Below are 18088 nucleotides of genomic sequence, written 5' to 3'. Positions count from 1 at the left end.
ACAAAGTTAATAATCGTGAAGCTTGTGAACAACTTGCCACTGATTTAAAACACTTAAGCAGCAGCAAAGTAGTCCCAAGGGTAAGAATGTAATTTTAATTCTAACATCAGTTTTAAAAATTTGACAAATTACAAATGTGGGACTCTTGAAAGTGCTGCTTATTCATGTGCTCCTTTGAAAGGAAGATGAAAATACTGTGCTTGCCCTCAAAAGGAATACAGTCAGCCATCACTTCTGAAAATCCTGTCTAATGACAGTATGGATAGAAGAAAAGGCAGGTAGCCCTTTCCCTAAAATACTTGTGCATAGACCCCAAAGCAACACAGTTCTGTTTGCTTACGTGCTGCTAACCCGCTGCTTGCGCTCATCGATCGTCCTGGTTCTGTGCGGGATTTTGTGATCGATGGGATACTGACAGAGCCACTGAATACGGTCCGACTTTCCTGAGGCCGAAGATTCTGCAATGCAGACACACACAATGACATGCTTACTTATTGACTGCTGGCTCAACCTTGGCTGTTATGAAGTAAGGCCCCAAAATACATTAAAACCCCAACCTTACCAGAGCTGAATAATCTGGGCAATAAGTCAGCAAAACTTGCAAAATAATATTCTGCAGTTTAGTGCAGAGACTGGAAGCACACACAACGCGATAGTGAAGTGCTGAATTACATGGACATATGCAGACAACTGAAAGAGTATGTCTAGTAATACAAGAATTTCCTTGAAAGGATGGTTTGCAAGCCTAATTAAGCTGCTATAGATATATTCAAGTTATATTGCATAATGCATTCTTTCTGAACACAAGCTTCCAAGGATCTTATTAAAATTTATCTCTTTGATGCCATCATTTGTGCCATGCATGTGTAACTTTATACAATAACCATGTTAATCCCTAATGCCTGCAGAGTTATGAACACATAGTGGATCAATCTGTATTTCAATTACTTATGTAATTCCAAAGGTATTAACAGCATCACTCCAGACCTACACCAGTGGAGTCAAAGTGAGAAGCAGTCTCCTGTTATCAGCCTGCTCAAAGAGGATGACCAGAGCACATGCCACTGTTTTTCTGCATACTTTGATTATTGCTCCTGTTTTGCATCCTGAGAGCTCCAGTGTGATTTTCTACATTGGTCAGTTACTGGGCTGAAGTGGTCCTTTACTGAGGGAAGAGATAAAACAGTTGCTCCACTTGGATATGGTAGTTCCTTAAACATAAGTTGTCTTTATAAGAAGGGAAAAGAGTACTGTGAAGTGAGTTCTGGGAGATTTTATTTCTACTTCTGTTAACTTACAGCTGACCTTAGGGGAAAAGGCCTCTCAGCTTATTTAGCCAATCTCTCCGTATATGAGCTGGCTGCTTAGCCCAGAGGGACTTTCCAATGCCCATGTGTATCATTTCATCTCTGGCTAAATATGAGACTTCATCCTGCTCCTAACATGTTTGGCATTATAAAGTCATTAGTATTAACTAGAATTAGGTTTAGGGTACCTTTACAGATGCAGAATGTGAAAAGAACTGCAGGTAGCTCTGAGCATTAGTTCATTTCCACTTTACAAAACATTCCCTGCAATAACTGTTAATTTCTTCCTATTTATATTTAATTATTTCCCCATCCTCACTCTGAGATAAAGTAGCCACACATAAAACAACAGTTGCTACAGCAATGCCTTTTTAAGCTAGAATGTTATGGAAATTTCAGACCAGAACAAAGATTCTACCCCCCACAAGGGTATTCTGAGAGACCCTCAGATACTACCCATTTCTCTATCTGTATTTTAAAATGGATAATTAAATAGAGGCTTTGTAATGAACAGATTTTAGACAGTTCAGACTTTATCACATAATTGTTACCAACCTGCTGTCAAATCCAGTCTTACAATGATCCTTAGAGTCATTGCTATAACAGACCCCTTCGCTCTTACAGTCAACCCTTTGCTTCTCAGTCTCCCAGTGGGCTAGAAATGCCTGATTTTTAACATGCAACAAACAAGAAAGAATTAAAATCTCTCTTCCTGTTCCCAGATCTCTCTCAGACACCAGCAAAAGGGAATCAGAAACCTTACCAATGAAAAAGCCCTGTTTAATTCTCCCCTCATCCATTGCTGCATTATTCTCATTGAAGATTTATACCTAAAGGCTTTAAAAAGTCTCTTAAATCATTTGTGGGATCATACCGCTGTCTCTTGCTTACATCTCCCCCCCCTTTTTTTTTAAAAAAGTGTGAATAACTCCTACTTTGTAGCACAAAATACTAAATTTCTGCTCCTGTGTCCCTCACCATGCAATAAACAATCTGAATTACAGAAAAGAGTATGAGCATCCTGGCTGTACATGAACAGCGGAGGCTCCCCTGACAACACGCAGAGGAACTAACGGTCTAAGGAGTCAGTTACTGCTGTGTTTTGGGAAACAAAGGGCAGGCAAGTGCAGCACCACGCAAAGGTATGCACTGTGGTTAGTACACCCGAGTTGCAAGGAAGGTCTTTTGTACTTGTATCAACCTACAATGCTTCATTTTGCAAAGAGAGCGATTATGTTTAATGATAAGGCAATTAACCTCCTTAATGGTGGCTGAGCAGACAACATACAGGCACGAGGGGAAGGAGGGAATGGGTGGGTGCATGAAAAAGACTCATTTGTTTTAATAGTGTAGTCTCATGATGATCATTTTTCATGACCTCAGTTTGCAAAGTCCATGTAATTCCTCGTAGAAAGTTTCTCCACAAAGCAAATCTTTCATTGGTCGTTGTTCTAAAAATAAAATAAGCATGCCAGAGACGCTGGCAGTTTGGACCAAAACCCCTGGAAGTGATATGCACATGATGCAGAAAGGGGATTCAAAGAAAAATAAACGGCGGTTATTAGCGGTAGTTATAAAGCAGCAAAATGCAGCAAGTTAAACACAAAGGGAAAAAAAAACCCAAACAAACCTGAGCTTGCTTTACTTAAAGAGAGAGACAAAACCCCCTCATTTCGAGTACCAATTCAAATCCTAGCAGGAAAGTTCATCCTCACTGCTGAATCGGAGAAAGGTGAGAGAAGAGGAGAAAAAAAAGTCAGCAGCAGAGAAGCTGCTTGCTGAGTGAAGTGAATCACTGTGAGACAGGGTGAAAGACCTAACGCAGTTCAGTGCAGCCCATTCCCAGCCAGAGAATGGAGCTGCTGTGGAGTTGTGGGTTACGCACGTGCAATCGCTCGCAGCTCGGCACTGCTACCCAGCCCTGGCTCTCGCACCTACGCCAACTGCTCCTGCCCTGCCTTCTCCGGCTCGGGGGTGAGAACGCACATACAGCGTCAGACTAAAGTTACAACACCCATAGGAAATTGTTTGCCTGTGTTTCTCTGTCCATTGTGCTGCTGGTGGTTGTTCTGGGTTTTTTGTTTTAAAGTAGTGTTCTGTTCATTACATTATAAAACTGAGCTTTTAATTCTTCCATGAAAGAATATGATAGAATCTAAAAGCCTGCTTCAGTGGGCCATTTTTCAACTCCCCTATGGATCCCATGCTGTTCTGGTTCTAATACCCCATCCGTACCTGGGACCATGGTCCCCTCGGAGGCAGTGCTACCTTTCTTACACCAAAAAGCTCCAAACACCAAAGGGAGGATGGATAGACATGATACCAAAACTCACAGCCTTGCTTTCCATACAGCTTACAGCGTCTCTACCCTCAAGCCACAAAGAGACAAACATTTTCTTCACACAAGACTAAACCTCTAGTGCTCTGAGAAGCTAACAGGTACAAGATCTCGACACTCCAGGTTGCCCACTTCACTTTTTTCCTCCAATTTATGCTACTAGGCTACAACATTAGGATGAAGGATGCTCCTAAAGCAAAAATTAAGAGTTATTGTCTGAAACACCAGGGGTCACTCCTTACTGATCCCAGGGAGACTACTCACATAAGAAAGAGAAGGTACAAGGTGGGTCACAGTCCAACGATACACCACTGCATATTAAACACAGAAAATTTTATAGTACAGTTGGATTAAAAAAACCCCTGTTAACACCAGAATTGAAATACAGCTTCTGTGACCCTATAATGACCCTCTAAGAGAGAAACAACTTTCAATTCAGCTTAACAATTTTTTTTTTTTTTTGGCATTTCAATAGAGCATTCCTCTTGTGTATTTGCATCTCTCTTCCTACCAGAAAAGCCAGGGTGCATGCAGACCTCTCATCACAGGGCACATTTTCCAAAATGCTGCAACTTCATTTTTGAATATTAACGATTGTGACAATTGGGACTTCGCAACAGTGACACGTGACCATGCATATGATGAGTCAAAGCTTAGCTGTGCAAATTTGTTTTGGAGCCATATGGAAGAGATTAATTTTCCTCCTGCATTTTTAAATTCTCTCTAGCATTGGATGCAGGTACGAATCCAAAACCCTTCCTGGTGATAGGGATCTAGAACAGCAACCAAAAGGCGCTCAGGGCAGCCTGGCAGTGAAGGTTTGCCATGTGTGTCTGAAGGGTGTCTGACGGCCACAGCAACCAACAGCAGCATTTCCATTACAGCAACGGACATGGCTCAGACCCATACAAACCCTGAGCAACCAACCACGATAGCATACATCTACCTCACAGATTATTCCTCATTTACCTGCGACACTGTCCCAAACAGAACTGCAGGCCACAGCACAGTCCACAATTACAATGCACACAGCATGTACCTGTGTGCCTAGTTTAGTATGGCTTGTATTTCTATAGGACCTAGCAACCCCCCCACAGTCAGACCAGGATGCACAATGCAAGAAAAAAGAAAAGACCGCTTCCACCCCCCAATTTACATTCCAACTGGAAGGACATCTACAGAACAGTATCCTACCTTAGCCTCTGCTTAAAACTACCAGGATTAAGAGGATCTACATCAGCAAGTTGCCATCATCTTTAATTTTTGATCTTGCCTGCACATGTTCTAACTTTACGTATTTACTTTAACCTAGAAACTGTCAGAGGCACAACCTGTGTCTGTCTCTCTCAATCTGTGTACAGTACTGTGTAAAAAAAATCTTGCATCCCACGTGATTTCCTCATAAACAAATAGTTGGAAAGTTTGGTCCAACATAGACAGATCCAGAACCTTTTCCTAATGCAACCTGATACATTGCATCCTGCTACTAACTGCTGGAGGATGAACACTGTGGAACAGAGAACTTATTATTCAAAATTCCTGCATCCTTCCTCGTGATTGAAAATGCTATTCTCATAGCAAAAGGTTCAGCCCAGTCATTATACACTTCTTTTCTTTTTTCTAAAGCTATGAAGCATCTGTTTCTTGGCATGTCAGAGCTGTGGAAAGACCGCAGCTGACAGCGAAAAATAAATCAGCTGGGACAGAAGAAAGCTAAGGGGTGAAGGAAACCACTTACAAGGGTTTTTCTCCCATGTTAATAGCCAGGCAAAAGGAAAACCACACAGTGTTAGTAGAGTGAACACCAGACTCAGCCGTTCATACCCTCAGAGTCATAAAGTCTGGAGTACCGAGGACAGAGTGTGGAGGCGGGGAAAATGCAGGGTTTATGGAATCGTAAGAGAGGAATTTTTCAGCTGAATTAACAGTCATGTGGTAGATGTGCTCAAAGTTGCTCGGAGAGGAGATCAGACAGGAGTGATGATGAGGGAATTGATAAGGGGAACGCTGCTATCAAAGACAACAGAGAGAGAAAGCAATGAAGGATGGTTGTACAGGTTACATTGGCAACAGCAGTTCACAAGAGCAGTCAAACACTGAAGGACAGCCAGACAGCAACCCTGCTCGCCCGCCAACACACAGGTTCTTACGTTGTCACCCCCAGTCCTCTGAGCACCTTCCTTACATGGTGTCATATGGGCCTGCTGCCCTTGCTGTTGCTAAAACATTAAAAACAAATAAAACTTTTAACTCATTGGGAATCGATTCTAATATTTATTATTATTTGATATTTCAAAGAGCACCACAGTTGTAAAAGGTGCTTTACAGACAGTTGAGAAGCATCAGTTCCCTGCCTTGAGGAGCTTACAATCTAAAATAGACATAACACAAAAGAAGGTGAACACAGGTGAGATGGTGTGGGGAGAAGAAAAGATGAGGATACACAACAGTTAAAGATTGTAAGAGATTTCCTTCTGTTATTCATGCATTTTAGCGATTCCATTAAAATTAAGTATCACCCGTACAACAAACACAGAGTATTTCTACTGGGAGGGAACAGCGTTTCGACAGGATAGGGACACAGGTCGTGTGGGAAGGTGAACTGGTTAGTGTCAGACAACTGGGACAATTTACTCTGCTGTAGACAGACGACACAAAGCCTTTGTCCTTCTGCACACTCACTTAATCCTCACAGCGCTTTAGTGATGAAGGGACTTTGCACTGCCATCTCTGCACTGCAGAAGACTAGGCCCTTAGCAGATAAGGTGCAAAAGTATTGGGAAATTCAAATGTTTTTAACAGGTCAACTGAGCAATGTGCTCCCAAAGCATGACAAAGAAAGAGAGGGGAGAAATAATCCTGCAAATTAAACAGAAACATCTCTAGAGAATGTGCTGACACAAGTGCTCTTGTAATTTAAAGTCACTTAAGTCCAGATTTAATGGAAAAGTGTTTCAAGGCTCCATCTCCCTCCCTGTGCCATCTGTACATGGTCAGCCTGCAAGGGGATCATTTGCCCAACGGCCACCAGCACATCAGAATACCTTTTCTAATTTCTATATTCTAATTTTCTGTTTCCCTTGTCCAACTTACTTCATCACCTTAAAACAAACAGACCTGAGTAACATTCGAAATGTTAGGACTTAAAAAATAAAATATGGTAAAAATACAGTTTATACCTCTGCTAAACCTAAGGCACTACTTTTTGTATGTGGAACGTATTAAAGTCTGGAAGAACATTAAGTTAAATCCCAATACATATTATCAAACATTATTGTAACTGTTCTCGTCACTTCAGCTGGTAAAATCCAACTTTTTTTTTTCTTTTTCTTTTTTTTTTGAAACACAGGGTTATTATGAGGCTTTGCATGTTAACCAAAACATCAATTACCACATTACGGCTTATAAGACATAATATACATTAAATTGTTATTAGTAAGTTTAGCAGCATCTAAGTATCAGTACAAGAGGCCACCATTCCAAGAACAGTCCTGGAAAGCAGACTTTGCTGAGTTATCTGCTCACAATAGAGAACTGGCAGCAAAGCCAGCTACATTCCTAAAAGCCAATAAGGGAGAAATGGGAGGGTCTAAAATCACAAGCTAAAAAGCAGAGGGTAGGCCAGCTGCAGACCATGAAAATATTTAGCCAGCATTCATGAATGTGAGAAAGCCACGATATGGCAACATTTTTAAAATGATCCTCCATGGAACTTTCTCCATGGACTCCAGCATTAGATGCATGCATGGGGTTCCCACTTTCTTTGAAGAATACCAAATATAGATAAGTATATAAGTATTCATTTACTCTAAAAGTTTCTCATTTGAAACAAGCAAAGCTTCACACATCATCTAGAATGGAAGAATAATGGCTCATGTATAATGAGGTCAAACTGAAGCATAATGTTCAAATATAATGGCAGTCAAGACTAGCTTTTGTATGTAAAATACTTAGGCATGCAGAATATGAAAGCAAAATCAATCCTGTACATCTGATGTACACAGAGAGGTGGTCTGTGCTGCAGTAAGTGCAGTTCCAGATTTCAGATCTTCACTACAAAGGAGCATCCACGATAAAGTGGCTTCAAGGGACAAGTGGGCAGAAGGGAGGCCAGACTGTACGGCCAGTTAATTGGTGACAGGCTGCTAGGAAGAAAAACATGTAAATAAATAAGTTTGGGGATATACTAACAGGAACGATTCTAAATTGTACAAAACAAGACAATGACCAATCTAGTATCCACATCAATAAAATACAAATCTGTACTGATTATGGCTCTGTTAATAGCAAACAAGAACTTCTGGTTTCTGTTGTGCTGTAGCCCACAAACTTGCTTGTCAAAGCCAGGCCTCTGAGTAACTGCTTGCCGTGAAGAAAAAAAGGATGTAAATTTACAATTGCCTGATAACCTCTAATATTTTCTGTCTTAAATCTGATCTCACTCTGAGCCTTGGGTATGTTTGTCTCTGCCCAAACATAGGGCTCTACTGAACTCCAGGGTGTCCGGTCATGGAGAGATCAACAGGTGACTAGGCTAACAGGCTGCAATTTGCTATAAACGTATCTGGCTCCTGATGATGTGTGTCTGTTGCATACCAAGACCTTGGAAACAATGCACAGAGAAAGCATCTTTCCACCTTGTGTGGCTGCATCAGCAAGGGCAATCACATGCAAACAGATATGTTGCACATATGTAGGTATCTGATACAACATATCAAATAGCCTGAAAGAGTTTAAAACATGCCATTTAACCAATTTTCATTTAGTACATTTACAATACAAATTAAACTCTCCAAAGTTGGTCTTTTAAAAGACATCATTAAGAACAGCAGTGGGCAAAGAGCAAGGAAGCTCCCGTTGGCTCTGCATCCACCAGGCAGTTATGACACGGGTTAAGGCAGCGTAAGTCTATGTTCCCTCCCGCCCACTGACATAGCGCAGCCCAGCGATTGCCATCAGTTCTAATTCTGCGCTTTGTTCAATTTTTGGCATTTCCCCTGAAAAAGGCAGTAAAGGCAGGTTAGTGGGACTGCAGAGATAAGTTTTGATAGGATTCACATTGCCTGCATAAAGTGAATATGTATATATTCATAAATAAATATAAATACATACATGTATATAAAATTGTCATTTGCTTTATAAAGTTCATCCATGGATGCTAGATAAAAGCTAGGCTGAGCTGGTTATGTAGTTTGTGACAATCTCTTCCAACACAGAGATTAAAGTATCTGTCTCTATTAAAACCTATTTATTACTAAGGACTCTTCTGCCTATGTAGCAGTATACTGACTCCAGTGAAAACTCATGCTGGATGAACAAATTTGTGCCAGTAGATCCAGCTAAATTTGAAATTGCTCAAATAAGTCAGAAGAAACTGCAAATAAAAAGGCCCACTCCATCCTTCCATACACTTTCTGCATTCCAGTATCTCATTAAAAAAAGCTGTATCACCTAAACCAGTTGGATAAAGAGAAGCAGAGAAAACTGTTAGCCTTGCACTACCGGTTCCTCCTAGTGGTAGCTCTCTTTAAAGGCGAAAAAGTATTTTGTCATCCGCTTTCACAAACACAAACAGGCATTGGCAAAGTAAAATACTGTCATCTTTCCCATAGTTCTTTAAAAATAATTTTTCTTCAGAAACATACTAATCCATTTAAAAATACAAAGAAGATGTTCCAGCTGCAAAATCATCACACATCCTAAGCAGCACAAAAAGAAATAGCTATTCACCTTTTTGGAACAAGGTATGAATCTAGTGAAATAATTCTATGTCCTTGTAAAGGAATCACCATACAGATGAACTGCACACATGGTTGGATGAGTATTCTTTACCTTGTGTACTGACTCTCTAGGAAACTTCCTCTATTTCTATCCTCTCTTTTAATTCTACATTTATCTTTCAAATAAAACATTGGACTCAATATATAGTATCATATGAATGCACAATTCCTTTTCTTCTATTTTTGTGCCTGAGAAACAAAGTAGGTAGTTTGGAACAGAACTAAATGAAAACTTAGTCCAGCCAAATACCTTACAGGAAGCTGTTGGAAAAGAAAAACCTGCTTGGACCAAAGTCGAGGTAGAACATCTTGACAGAACATTTATTTCCTAATCTCAAGTCACACTTTCAAATTCACATACTTTCAAGTCCCATGATTGATGCAATTCTGTACCCATGAAGTTAGGAATACAAATACAATATGACATTGCAAGTAGTCGCTGGAAAAATACACATCAAATTTGCTTTGTCTGCAGTGACATCTCCCAGCATTAAGACTGATAGCTACTTGCAAAAAGGAGTTTTTAACAGTAACTTTAAATAGAAGCTGCAGCAGTGGAACAAGTGCAGCTTGTACAGTTCTATATTGTACACATTTTCTAATGTCCTCTCATTACTTTTAAGTGTAGAAAGTGACTCATGAATTTCTTTCAAAACATCATATTGATTGGTAAGAAGCAAAGTACCAGTCCTAACTTCCAATATGACCTTTGAGCTAATGCAAAGCTTGCATAATTAGAATGAATTCAAAGCTAAAATTCAGAGATGATATAGCTGAAGAAATATTAATCTATTTAAGTCTAGAAAATCCCCTTCTATAGATAAAGTCATTGTTCATTTTACACTTGCCAGATCTGGGGCTTGATTAAGAGTCCTTGCACCTTTTGCTTCCCATGAACTTTCAGCTACTGATGGTGTGAAATGGGATGTCTTTTGCCCTACCTTTAGCAGTAGCAGATTATTTTCTCTGCTTGAGAAGAGCTAGAAATATTTTAAAGAACCCAGCAGAAATGGAAAAGTGAAAAAAGGTTCTGATCTACACCCTGCCCTGAAGCAAATTATCATTCTTTGTTTAACATTAGACATATGTATACTCACATCCAGGTAATATAAACACTACCTGCCAACTTCCCTTGGATTTGTCATGTGTTTTCCAGAAGCAGCTCCTTCATGATTTACTCATTTATAAACATACACACACAATGTTGTTTTTTTGCTCAGTTGCACTGAATAGATTTGTTATTGAGCGGTTTCTCAGAGTGAGATTTAAAGTAAATCCTTCTCTTTCTTTGCATATTCTCAACTAAGGAAAACACAGTGCCAGAAGGGCTGATGTACAATGTGCAGACTTTACGGTAAAGTGTAACATAAAAGTACCATTTGCTGCAAAAGTGAGGTAAAATGAATATCTGAAGACCAGAGGTTATGCTCCTAAGCTCCTAAACCAGTGCAACTGCATGGCACACTTGATTTTCCAGTCTTATTGTTGTTTCATCTGAAAATCCCAGTTTCAGCATCTACTTCCTACTTTCTGCACAAACTCCAAGTAATAATGATGATCATTTTAGACAGCACTTCTGTACTAATATCATCTGTTTGATATCATATCATCTGATCTTTCTTATAGTGCTAATCAGCATCTTCTGAATCACATCTGTGTCATCGTGGACAAGTTTAGAAAACAATACAGAACACACAAACAACACGCTCAAAGTAGCTTGACGCAAGCAGTATGATACTGTCCTATGAACAAAATAGTAATTGGTCCTTAGCTCATCAAAGATTTCAGTAACTTCCAGGTGAGTATTTCCTACATAAGGTTTTGTGGAAATGAATGTGTGTGCGCTATTACATGTTTTCTTTTTCCATTTTTCAACTTAAAAGGTTAGTTTTTATGTAAGAAGTTCTGTTTCACTGAGACTAGTTAATTGGAGAGAAAATGAAAAACAGCATCTTTGGCATGGAAAGAAATTTGGGCACTACATACTGTTAAACTGCTACAGTTCCACTGTCTGAGGAAAAGAGGCTGTAAAGAGGTAGGCTAAGTTGGAGAAAGATGAGAAGAGAAGAAAGGAATTGAACTACAGTTCACAGAGAAAGGAATTTCTCTTTCCATTCCCACAAAGAACACAGGCTCAAATCCTCTTAATTTTGTCTCTTCATATGGGTCATAAAAATTACCATCAACACTGAGAGGTCAATCTGCCTTAAAATCCAGGAGGCATTAGCCATTCCTCCTCCCCCCCTTGATGCTCAAGTGTCATCCTTTGTTTAAATTTTATCACACACAGCAGAGTGTGTTCAGCTCCATTTCCCTAGTTACACTGCTCCAGATATGAAATACATCAACACTCTGAATATACCTTTAAAATTGTACTTGTCTTTTTCTCACTTATTTGCAGCCTCTGTTGCAGTCAGTCACTCTCACATGTACTTTTGTACTTACCATTGGAAGGTCTTTGAGAATCTGTATACCATCTCCTGGACCCATATGTGCTATGTGGTTAAAATTAGTTGGGTTAGAAATTAATTTATTTCTCATTTCTGGATCACGTAGCATCTCCCTGAAAGAGAAAATATTTTGTTTAGATATTTTGTTCAAGGTGAGGATGGACATTTATAAAACATGTACAGCTTTGATTATCAGCTATTTTTAAATGGAAATTAAAATTATTTAAACATGTTAACAGTGATAAACCCTTGCTGTCAGCACTGGCATGGTCAAGCTTCCAGCTTGAAGAGAGGGCAAGGGGCCAGAAGAAAAGAATGCTGTTTGCAGGCTAATAGCCCACGCCCAGTAGTTACTAACATTCGAAGAACATACAACCACTATGAGCTGATAAAAAGCTCTGTAAGATGAGTAAAAGCAGAACTCATTTGTGATGTATTACAAAGTGGAGATGAAAATGAAGTACAAAATATGAAAATAGAATTAAAATAATACTGCAGTACCTTTCTCAGTCTGTGGTCAGAATTAAAAGCTCTTCAAAATGGCAAGGATGCATTTCAGAACTCAGAATAAATAAAATTTTAAAAGACCAAACCACGATCAGCTCAGAAAAGGCAAGAACAAGAACTGGAATTTTATCTCCACTGTACACAGCTGTTACTTTTCTTAGAGCCAAAAAGAAAGGAATGCTGGGAGCCAACCATCGGTGGAAGACGTTGGAAGTTAGAGAACTGAAATACTCAGGTCTTGGAGTGTAGCTTAGGACAGCAGGCAGGTCATCTTTAGTGAGTGATAGCAAATGGTCAGTAACATCCTCTGTGAACACTGTGAGTAATGCAGACCTATTTTTATTGCCATTTAGGAAAGTATTTGTGACCTGTTAAAGACTTCTATCAGAAACACATCCTGAAGTCCTATGTCCTCTGAAGAGGTGGGTTTTCTGAGATTTATAGAATGTTTATGCAGTTAAATCTATAAATCAAAAAAGCAGATGCCTTGGAATACTGCTGAGAGTAGAATTGCCTTCAGAAAGAAATGCAGAACCAGAGTCTGAAAGTAATTAATCCATATGCATAGTTAGCAATGTAATCTCCTTTTGCAAAGTGTTTATTACAGATCTTTAGATATACAATATATGTGTACACCTATGTACCTACATACAGTACGTGGAGACATGCATTCCAAATTACAGCTGTTTCACACAATTAATTTGAACTAATGAATACTTGTGTATCCAGTGCATATCCATATCCAAACTGGTATTAACACAAATTAAACATTGAGGATTAACACGGTAGTGAAGAGACAGAAACATCTGAATGGGCATTCCAGAAAGCAACAAATGAAGTACTACATCGGCATCAGCCACTGTCCTTCATGGTCTACAGGCATGTACGGAAGACAAGTACATGTTGAATACCGACCTCCTCTGCTGCATCCTCTCTTCCTCTGGTACTCTGAATGAATAGCGGCGCTTGTTGTTGATGTTTCGAACCATTTGCTTCCGGCTGTTATCTGACGTCTCAGGAACTACCAGTTCGTCGCCCTCTGAAATCAATATAAATATGATGATCCAGTGGGACAATTCATTAGGTATTCATGGAATTTGAATTCAAAGACATTTTCTCCCTCTGTTCTTGCTAGTGTTGGACACTATCCATTCCCCATCAAACCTGAGCAAATGCTCCTTGGTTTATGGGTTTTCTTGGTCACTCTCTACTCTCTTATATAGCAACTGACTTCAGCCTTCTTCACACACAAGCTGTCACAACTGTGTTCTCAAAATACCACTGATTAATTCTTTCAAACAAAACATTTAGGTGGGCAGGAAAGGATCTCAGTCCTCTATCTCAAACTTTCTTTAGCAGTTCTCACTGAAAATCACTAGAATAGTCTCATCATGCCAATTGTCTGGAAACTCAATGCAAGATTCCTTTTCATTCATTTCCCACTCCAAAGAGACTACTCTTTTCGAAATGTCTGAACACTGGTGTATTTTGGTGCAATTGTGGGAAAAGGGAAGATTTTTTCCACATGTGTATGTCTGGCCAAAGCATCTTTAATAAAGACATGAAATGTATAGCAGTGATAATCATACAATAGGACTGTTACTTTGAATGAACACTGCAACTGCTCTGTTTTGTTTTATATATATGGAAACTAAAGTTACACTTAATAAGTCTGAACATACACAACACCTACTGCTCACTGCCAAAACAGTTTTTGTATGGAACAGAAATCTCTTCTTTCCTTAAGATCAACTGGAGATTTAATGACATGTGGGATCTACTAATTATGAAGCTTCAGGAAAAAAATCTGTAGACTTTTAAAGAGATATACCTGGAGGATACTTTACTGCTTGGCAACCTTTTCTGAAAGATGGTGAGAAGTGCACAGGAGCAAAGCATCAGCCTCTGCTCTACAGTTTTTTCCCCCTCTTCTGCTCTACTTTTAATACTCAGTCTTTACTAGACTTGAAAATTCTTTATACATGCTTCCATCACATTGCTCCTCTCTACCACTGTCACTCGTTTTGTACTAATTTGCTAACAATTTAAATAAACACTGAAACACTGCCAACAGCATTATATGTTTCTAGAGTGTTTATTTCCACTATTTTCACAATAGTTGTTATAAAATATTATAGCTTTTGATTGTTAAAACAAAGCACATCCTCTCTCCATCCAAGAAGTTAAAGAAAAGGTTAAGGAAATTACTCAGGAGCATGCTTATGAAGTGGGCTCTAAGAAGAAAAAAGGTCAAAAAGACTCACAAGAAAAATAGAATTCTGAACCTAAGACTTTGGCACACAATTTTATGTGGCCCTAATAACAAATTATGAATACTTAATATTATATTAGTTTCTGATCCTTGGGAAAGGTTTGTTTAGGTTAAGTATAATATTAATTTTAATCTAGTACTGCCAAGATCACTATTAAAGTCTTTAATTGTGCAGGCATTTTTAGATCGCGTTCACACAGGTGATCCTAGATTTGGAGGGAGCATCTAGTCATTCTATCTTCTATTTCCAGTCTTCATTCAAGTCTTCACCGAATATTCAAAAATGAAAAAAAAAGTTCAGAGTAGCTGCCTAGCAGACATCACTGCAATCACTCTGGAATCTATAAGCTTTGGCTTTCTCCCAAATTAACAAGCACACATACGTTTGAGAGATCACTTTCTGCAATGCACAGATCCAGGCCAAAGAAAAATGCTCGTTTCTGCATGATGAAAATTGGCTTCTCTTTACTTACCTGCCATTTTGTTTTTGAAATATATTAATCTAACTGTCTCCAGGCCTAAAAGGTTTAGTGATCCTTCTGTATTCAAGGGTCGTACCTGAAACAAGGAAAATCAGTCCTTGTAATAGTAATAACTCACGTTTATATAGTGCATCTTATTCTAAAAGCTCCAAGGTGCATTATAAACCCTGTAAAAGGAGCACTGTTACAAAGTCAACCAGGGAGCAGAACAGCGAACTGGCCAGAGCAAAGCCTGCTCTACAGAAGAACTGCAGGCTGGGGGGAGCGGTGTCTCCTATCCCCAGTAACACATGCCTGCTCTCAAGAGTAACAGTTGTGAATTATTAAAGCCACAAAGCAGAGTTAAAAACAATTTTAGATTTTAGACTTCCACTTGGAGAACAAGTCCGCTTAAAGAAATAGGCTTAACATCATTCCTCCCAGCGTTTAAATAAATAGCTCTCAGACATCTACTTCATATAACAATTCAATTTTGACTATCAGATGCACAGAGCAATAAGCTGAGCTTTTATTTTGTGTTAGTATCATGTCACAATTATGCTTTGCAACTTGATAAGAGTATATACAGTTTGCTAACTAGTATTTGTGATTTCCAACTTCAAAATGAAAGAAGCATTCTACTCTCCGAGTCTAAAACAAACTCTTCATAATAAATTGCCATTTTTGAGTCTCCTATATGTAGCAATTCTTGTTTGTTGTAAGTAGATTCATTCATTACATGGGCAGTCTTGAGCCAAATATTAATCAAAGTACTAAACCACGTTTTGCTGTGCAGGAAAAAAAATGCTCCAACTGCTTAATAACTCAAAAGTTTGGACATCAGAAAGAGTAGAGTAAATTTTCTCTAAAAGGCCAGATTCTTCTTCTCTCCTTAAGATGGCCATAGCTGAGCTCCTTGATCTTTGCATTACTTATCCTCACAGCATTGCTGTAATATCCTGGTCTGCACCTGACATGTAGGAAATTGATAAGCAGACAGACCGACTGACTTAACACAAGACCACAAGGGCAATTTTTTGTAGTTCTATGTCACTGGAATGACAGTAAAGGAATTATGTTGACACCAATACAAAGTTGGTCAGCCTAAGCTATGGGGAAAAAAACAGTTTTCTTTTTTCTTTCTAAATACAGCTGAGAAAACACCTCCTAAATACCAAGGAAGTGTCAGTTTTCAAAAACTTCTTCCTTTTGATAAGTGATCCAAACCTGACATCATCTTGGTTTTAATATTTGTACTGGTTGAATGAAAATGTTCTAACTCTCTCTGTCTACAATGTTCTCAAGCAGCAGAAGACCGATTTTTGAAGGTCAGTTTAATTATCTCAACATCCACCATCTTCTGGCAATAACACAGATGCAATCAGTCCCAATGAAGTCATATGCAATTAATATCAAGAAATTGCTCTCTACAATAGTATCACTAAGTCTAACATGCTCATATGCTGTGGATTGACCATTCATCTAAAACAGTGAAACCACGTGCAAAATACATTTTGTATCTAAAATTCAAACAAAAAGCGCTAGTTTCTTTGCAGTAGCTCTTCTTTGAGTACTATTATGTTTAAACAAGCAGTTTTAGTGATGGCTCTAATGTGCTTAAAAAACCCGGTATAACTGTAGCAAAGCAGTATTGAGTCTAGACATATTCTTTAAGTGATACTGAAACAAGTTACCTTTTTGAGAGGAATAGTCTGGATCCACTCCATGGAGTTCACGTCGAAGATATCAATTGCATTTTCACTGTACACAGAGAGGTATGGTGCATTGTAACCTGAGAGGGAATGATTAGGTATGGTATCATGTGCTTTTAGACAGGGCTCAAACACACAATTTCTTATAGCTTAACCATATTTATTAAAAAAAAAAAAAAAACCAAAAAAACCAAAAAACACAAGCCCACAATCCAACAACTATCTTTGCAAAATGTGTTTTAACTCCAAAACGACCAAGAAATTTATTCTGAAGGCAAACCAGCACCACTAAAAAACTTAAAACCTCCATGACTTTTCTTTTAACTTTGCAGAACCAAACTACTTTTTGAACTACAAGGGATTACAGTTTACTCTGCCAAACACTGACGTGGTTCAAAGTTTTTTTTCTTCTAAAAAGCCCTATTTTTAAGAGCTTGTATTTTGTAAATGATGTGGTAGGAAAATATATTGTTGTTACTTAATAACTGTCATTTGTATGAACTGAGCTCTTAGTCTTTGGACTAGGTACTAAACGAACATCAGTTGGAACTAAGCACCATGTCCATAAAAGACTTCATGTTTCCTCCTAGCTTTAATTCTCTTTTCTTATTTTCTGGACTGTAAAGAGAATTCTTATGCTACTTATCTGGCACATTTCCCCAGGATGAAATATGTTCCACTGGGACCACTTCTAAAGGAGAATTCAGTATTTTCATGCTGGCAACAAGACTGCCATAGTCTGCCAAGACTAACAAGAGCATCCAATTTGTATTTAAGTGTAACAGTTTTTGCTATAAAATATACCTCCATTCTGAACTGGAATAACATCGAGTCACTTCATTTAAGGCAATCAAAAAACTTTCAGAATATCAATGACCAGTATGGATGAACTACATGTGAAAATACATGCTTTTCAATCTATCACAAAATCTTTTGATTCATTCATTCTCTGAGTCCACTGTAATAATCACACTCCTGCTTGAAAACCAGAAGTGACATACAGCCTGTAAAAGTTGCTCCTTCTACATTCAGAAGGGGCTTCACTCAAGCAAGGTAAAACATTCTTCTCCCCTGCAGTGTGACTGTACTGCTGTCACACTGAGGTAAGAAGGCAGACTATTCTAAAAACCAACATAAGACTGGGCTCATTCACAGCTACTCTGAGGACAAATCTGGCTAATCTTTATCTGCATTCAGAAAGACATTAAAAAGATGACGACAGGCATTGCAAGGTTTTTTTTTCCTCCAACTATCACAAAGA

General features: G+C 38.7%; 1 protein-coding gene across 1 annotated transcript in view; it reads right to left on the bottom strand.

The window, feature by feature from the left end:
• Positions 1-18088, bottom strand: part of CDC42BPA (CDC42 binding protein kinase alpha (DMPK-like)) — a 117531-nt gene that overhangs the window by 2727 nt on the left and 96716 nt on the right. Inside the window, exons 29-32 of the mRNA XM_009708185.1 lie at positions 16810-16907; positions 15128-15212; positions 13298-13421; positions 11871-11988 (exon numbers count right to left, since the gene is read on the bottom strand). Coding sequence (XP_009706487.1) covers positions 11871-11988; positions 13298-13421; positions 15128-15212; positions 16810-16907 — 425 coding nt within the window. The remainder of the gene's footprint in view (positions 1-11870; positions 11989-13297; positions 13422-15127; positions 15213-16809; positions 16908-18088) is intronic.

The sequence above is a fragment of the Cariama cristata genome, unplaced genomic scaffold, assembly GCF_000690535.1.
Source record: "Cariama cristata isolate BGI_N322 unplaced genomic scaffold, ASM69053v1 scaffold539, whole genome shotgun sequence".
NCBI classification, from domain to species: Eukaryota; Metazoa; Chordata; class Aves; order Cariamiformes; family Cariamidae; genus Cariama; species Cariama cristata.
This window is presented reverse-complemented; position numbering and strand designations above follow the sequence as displayed.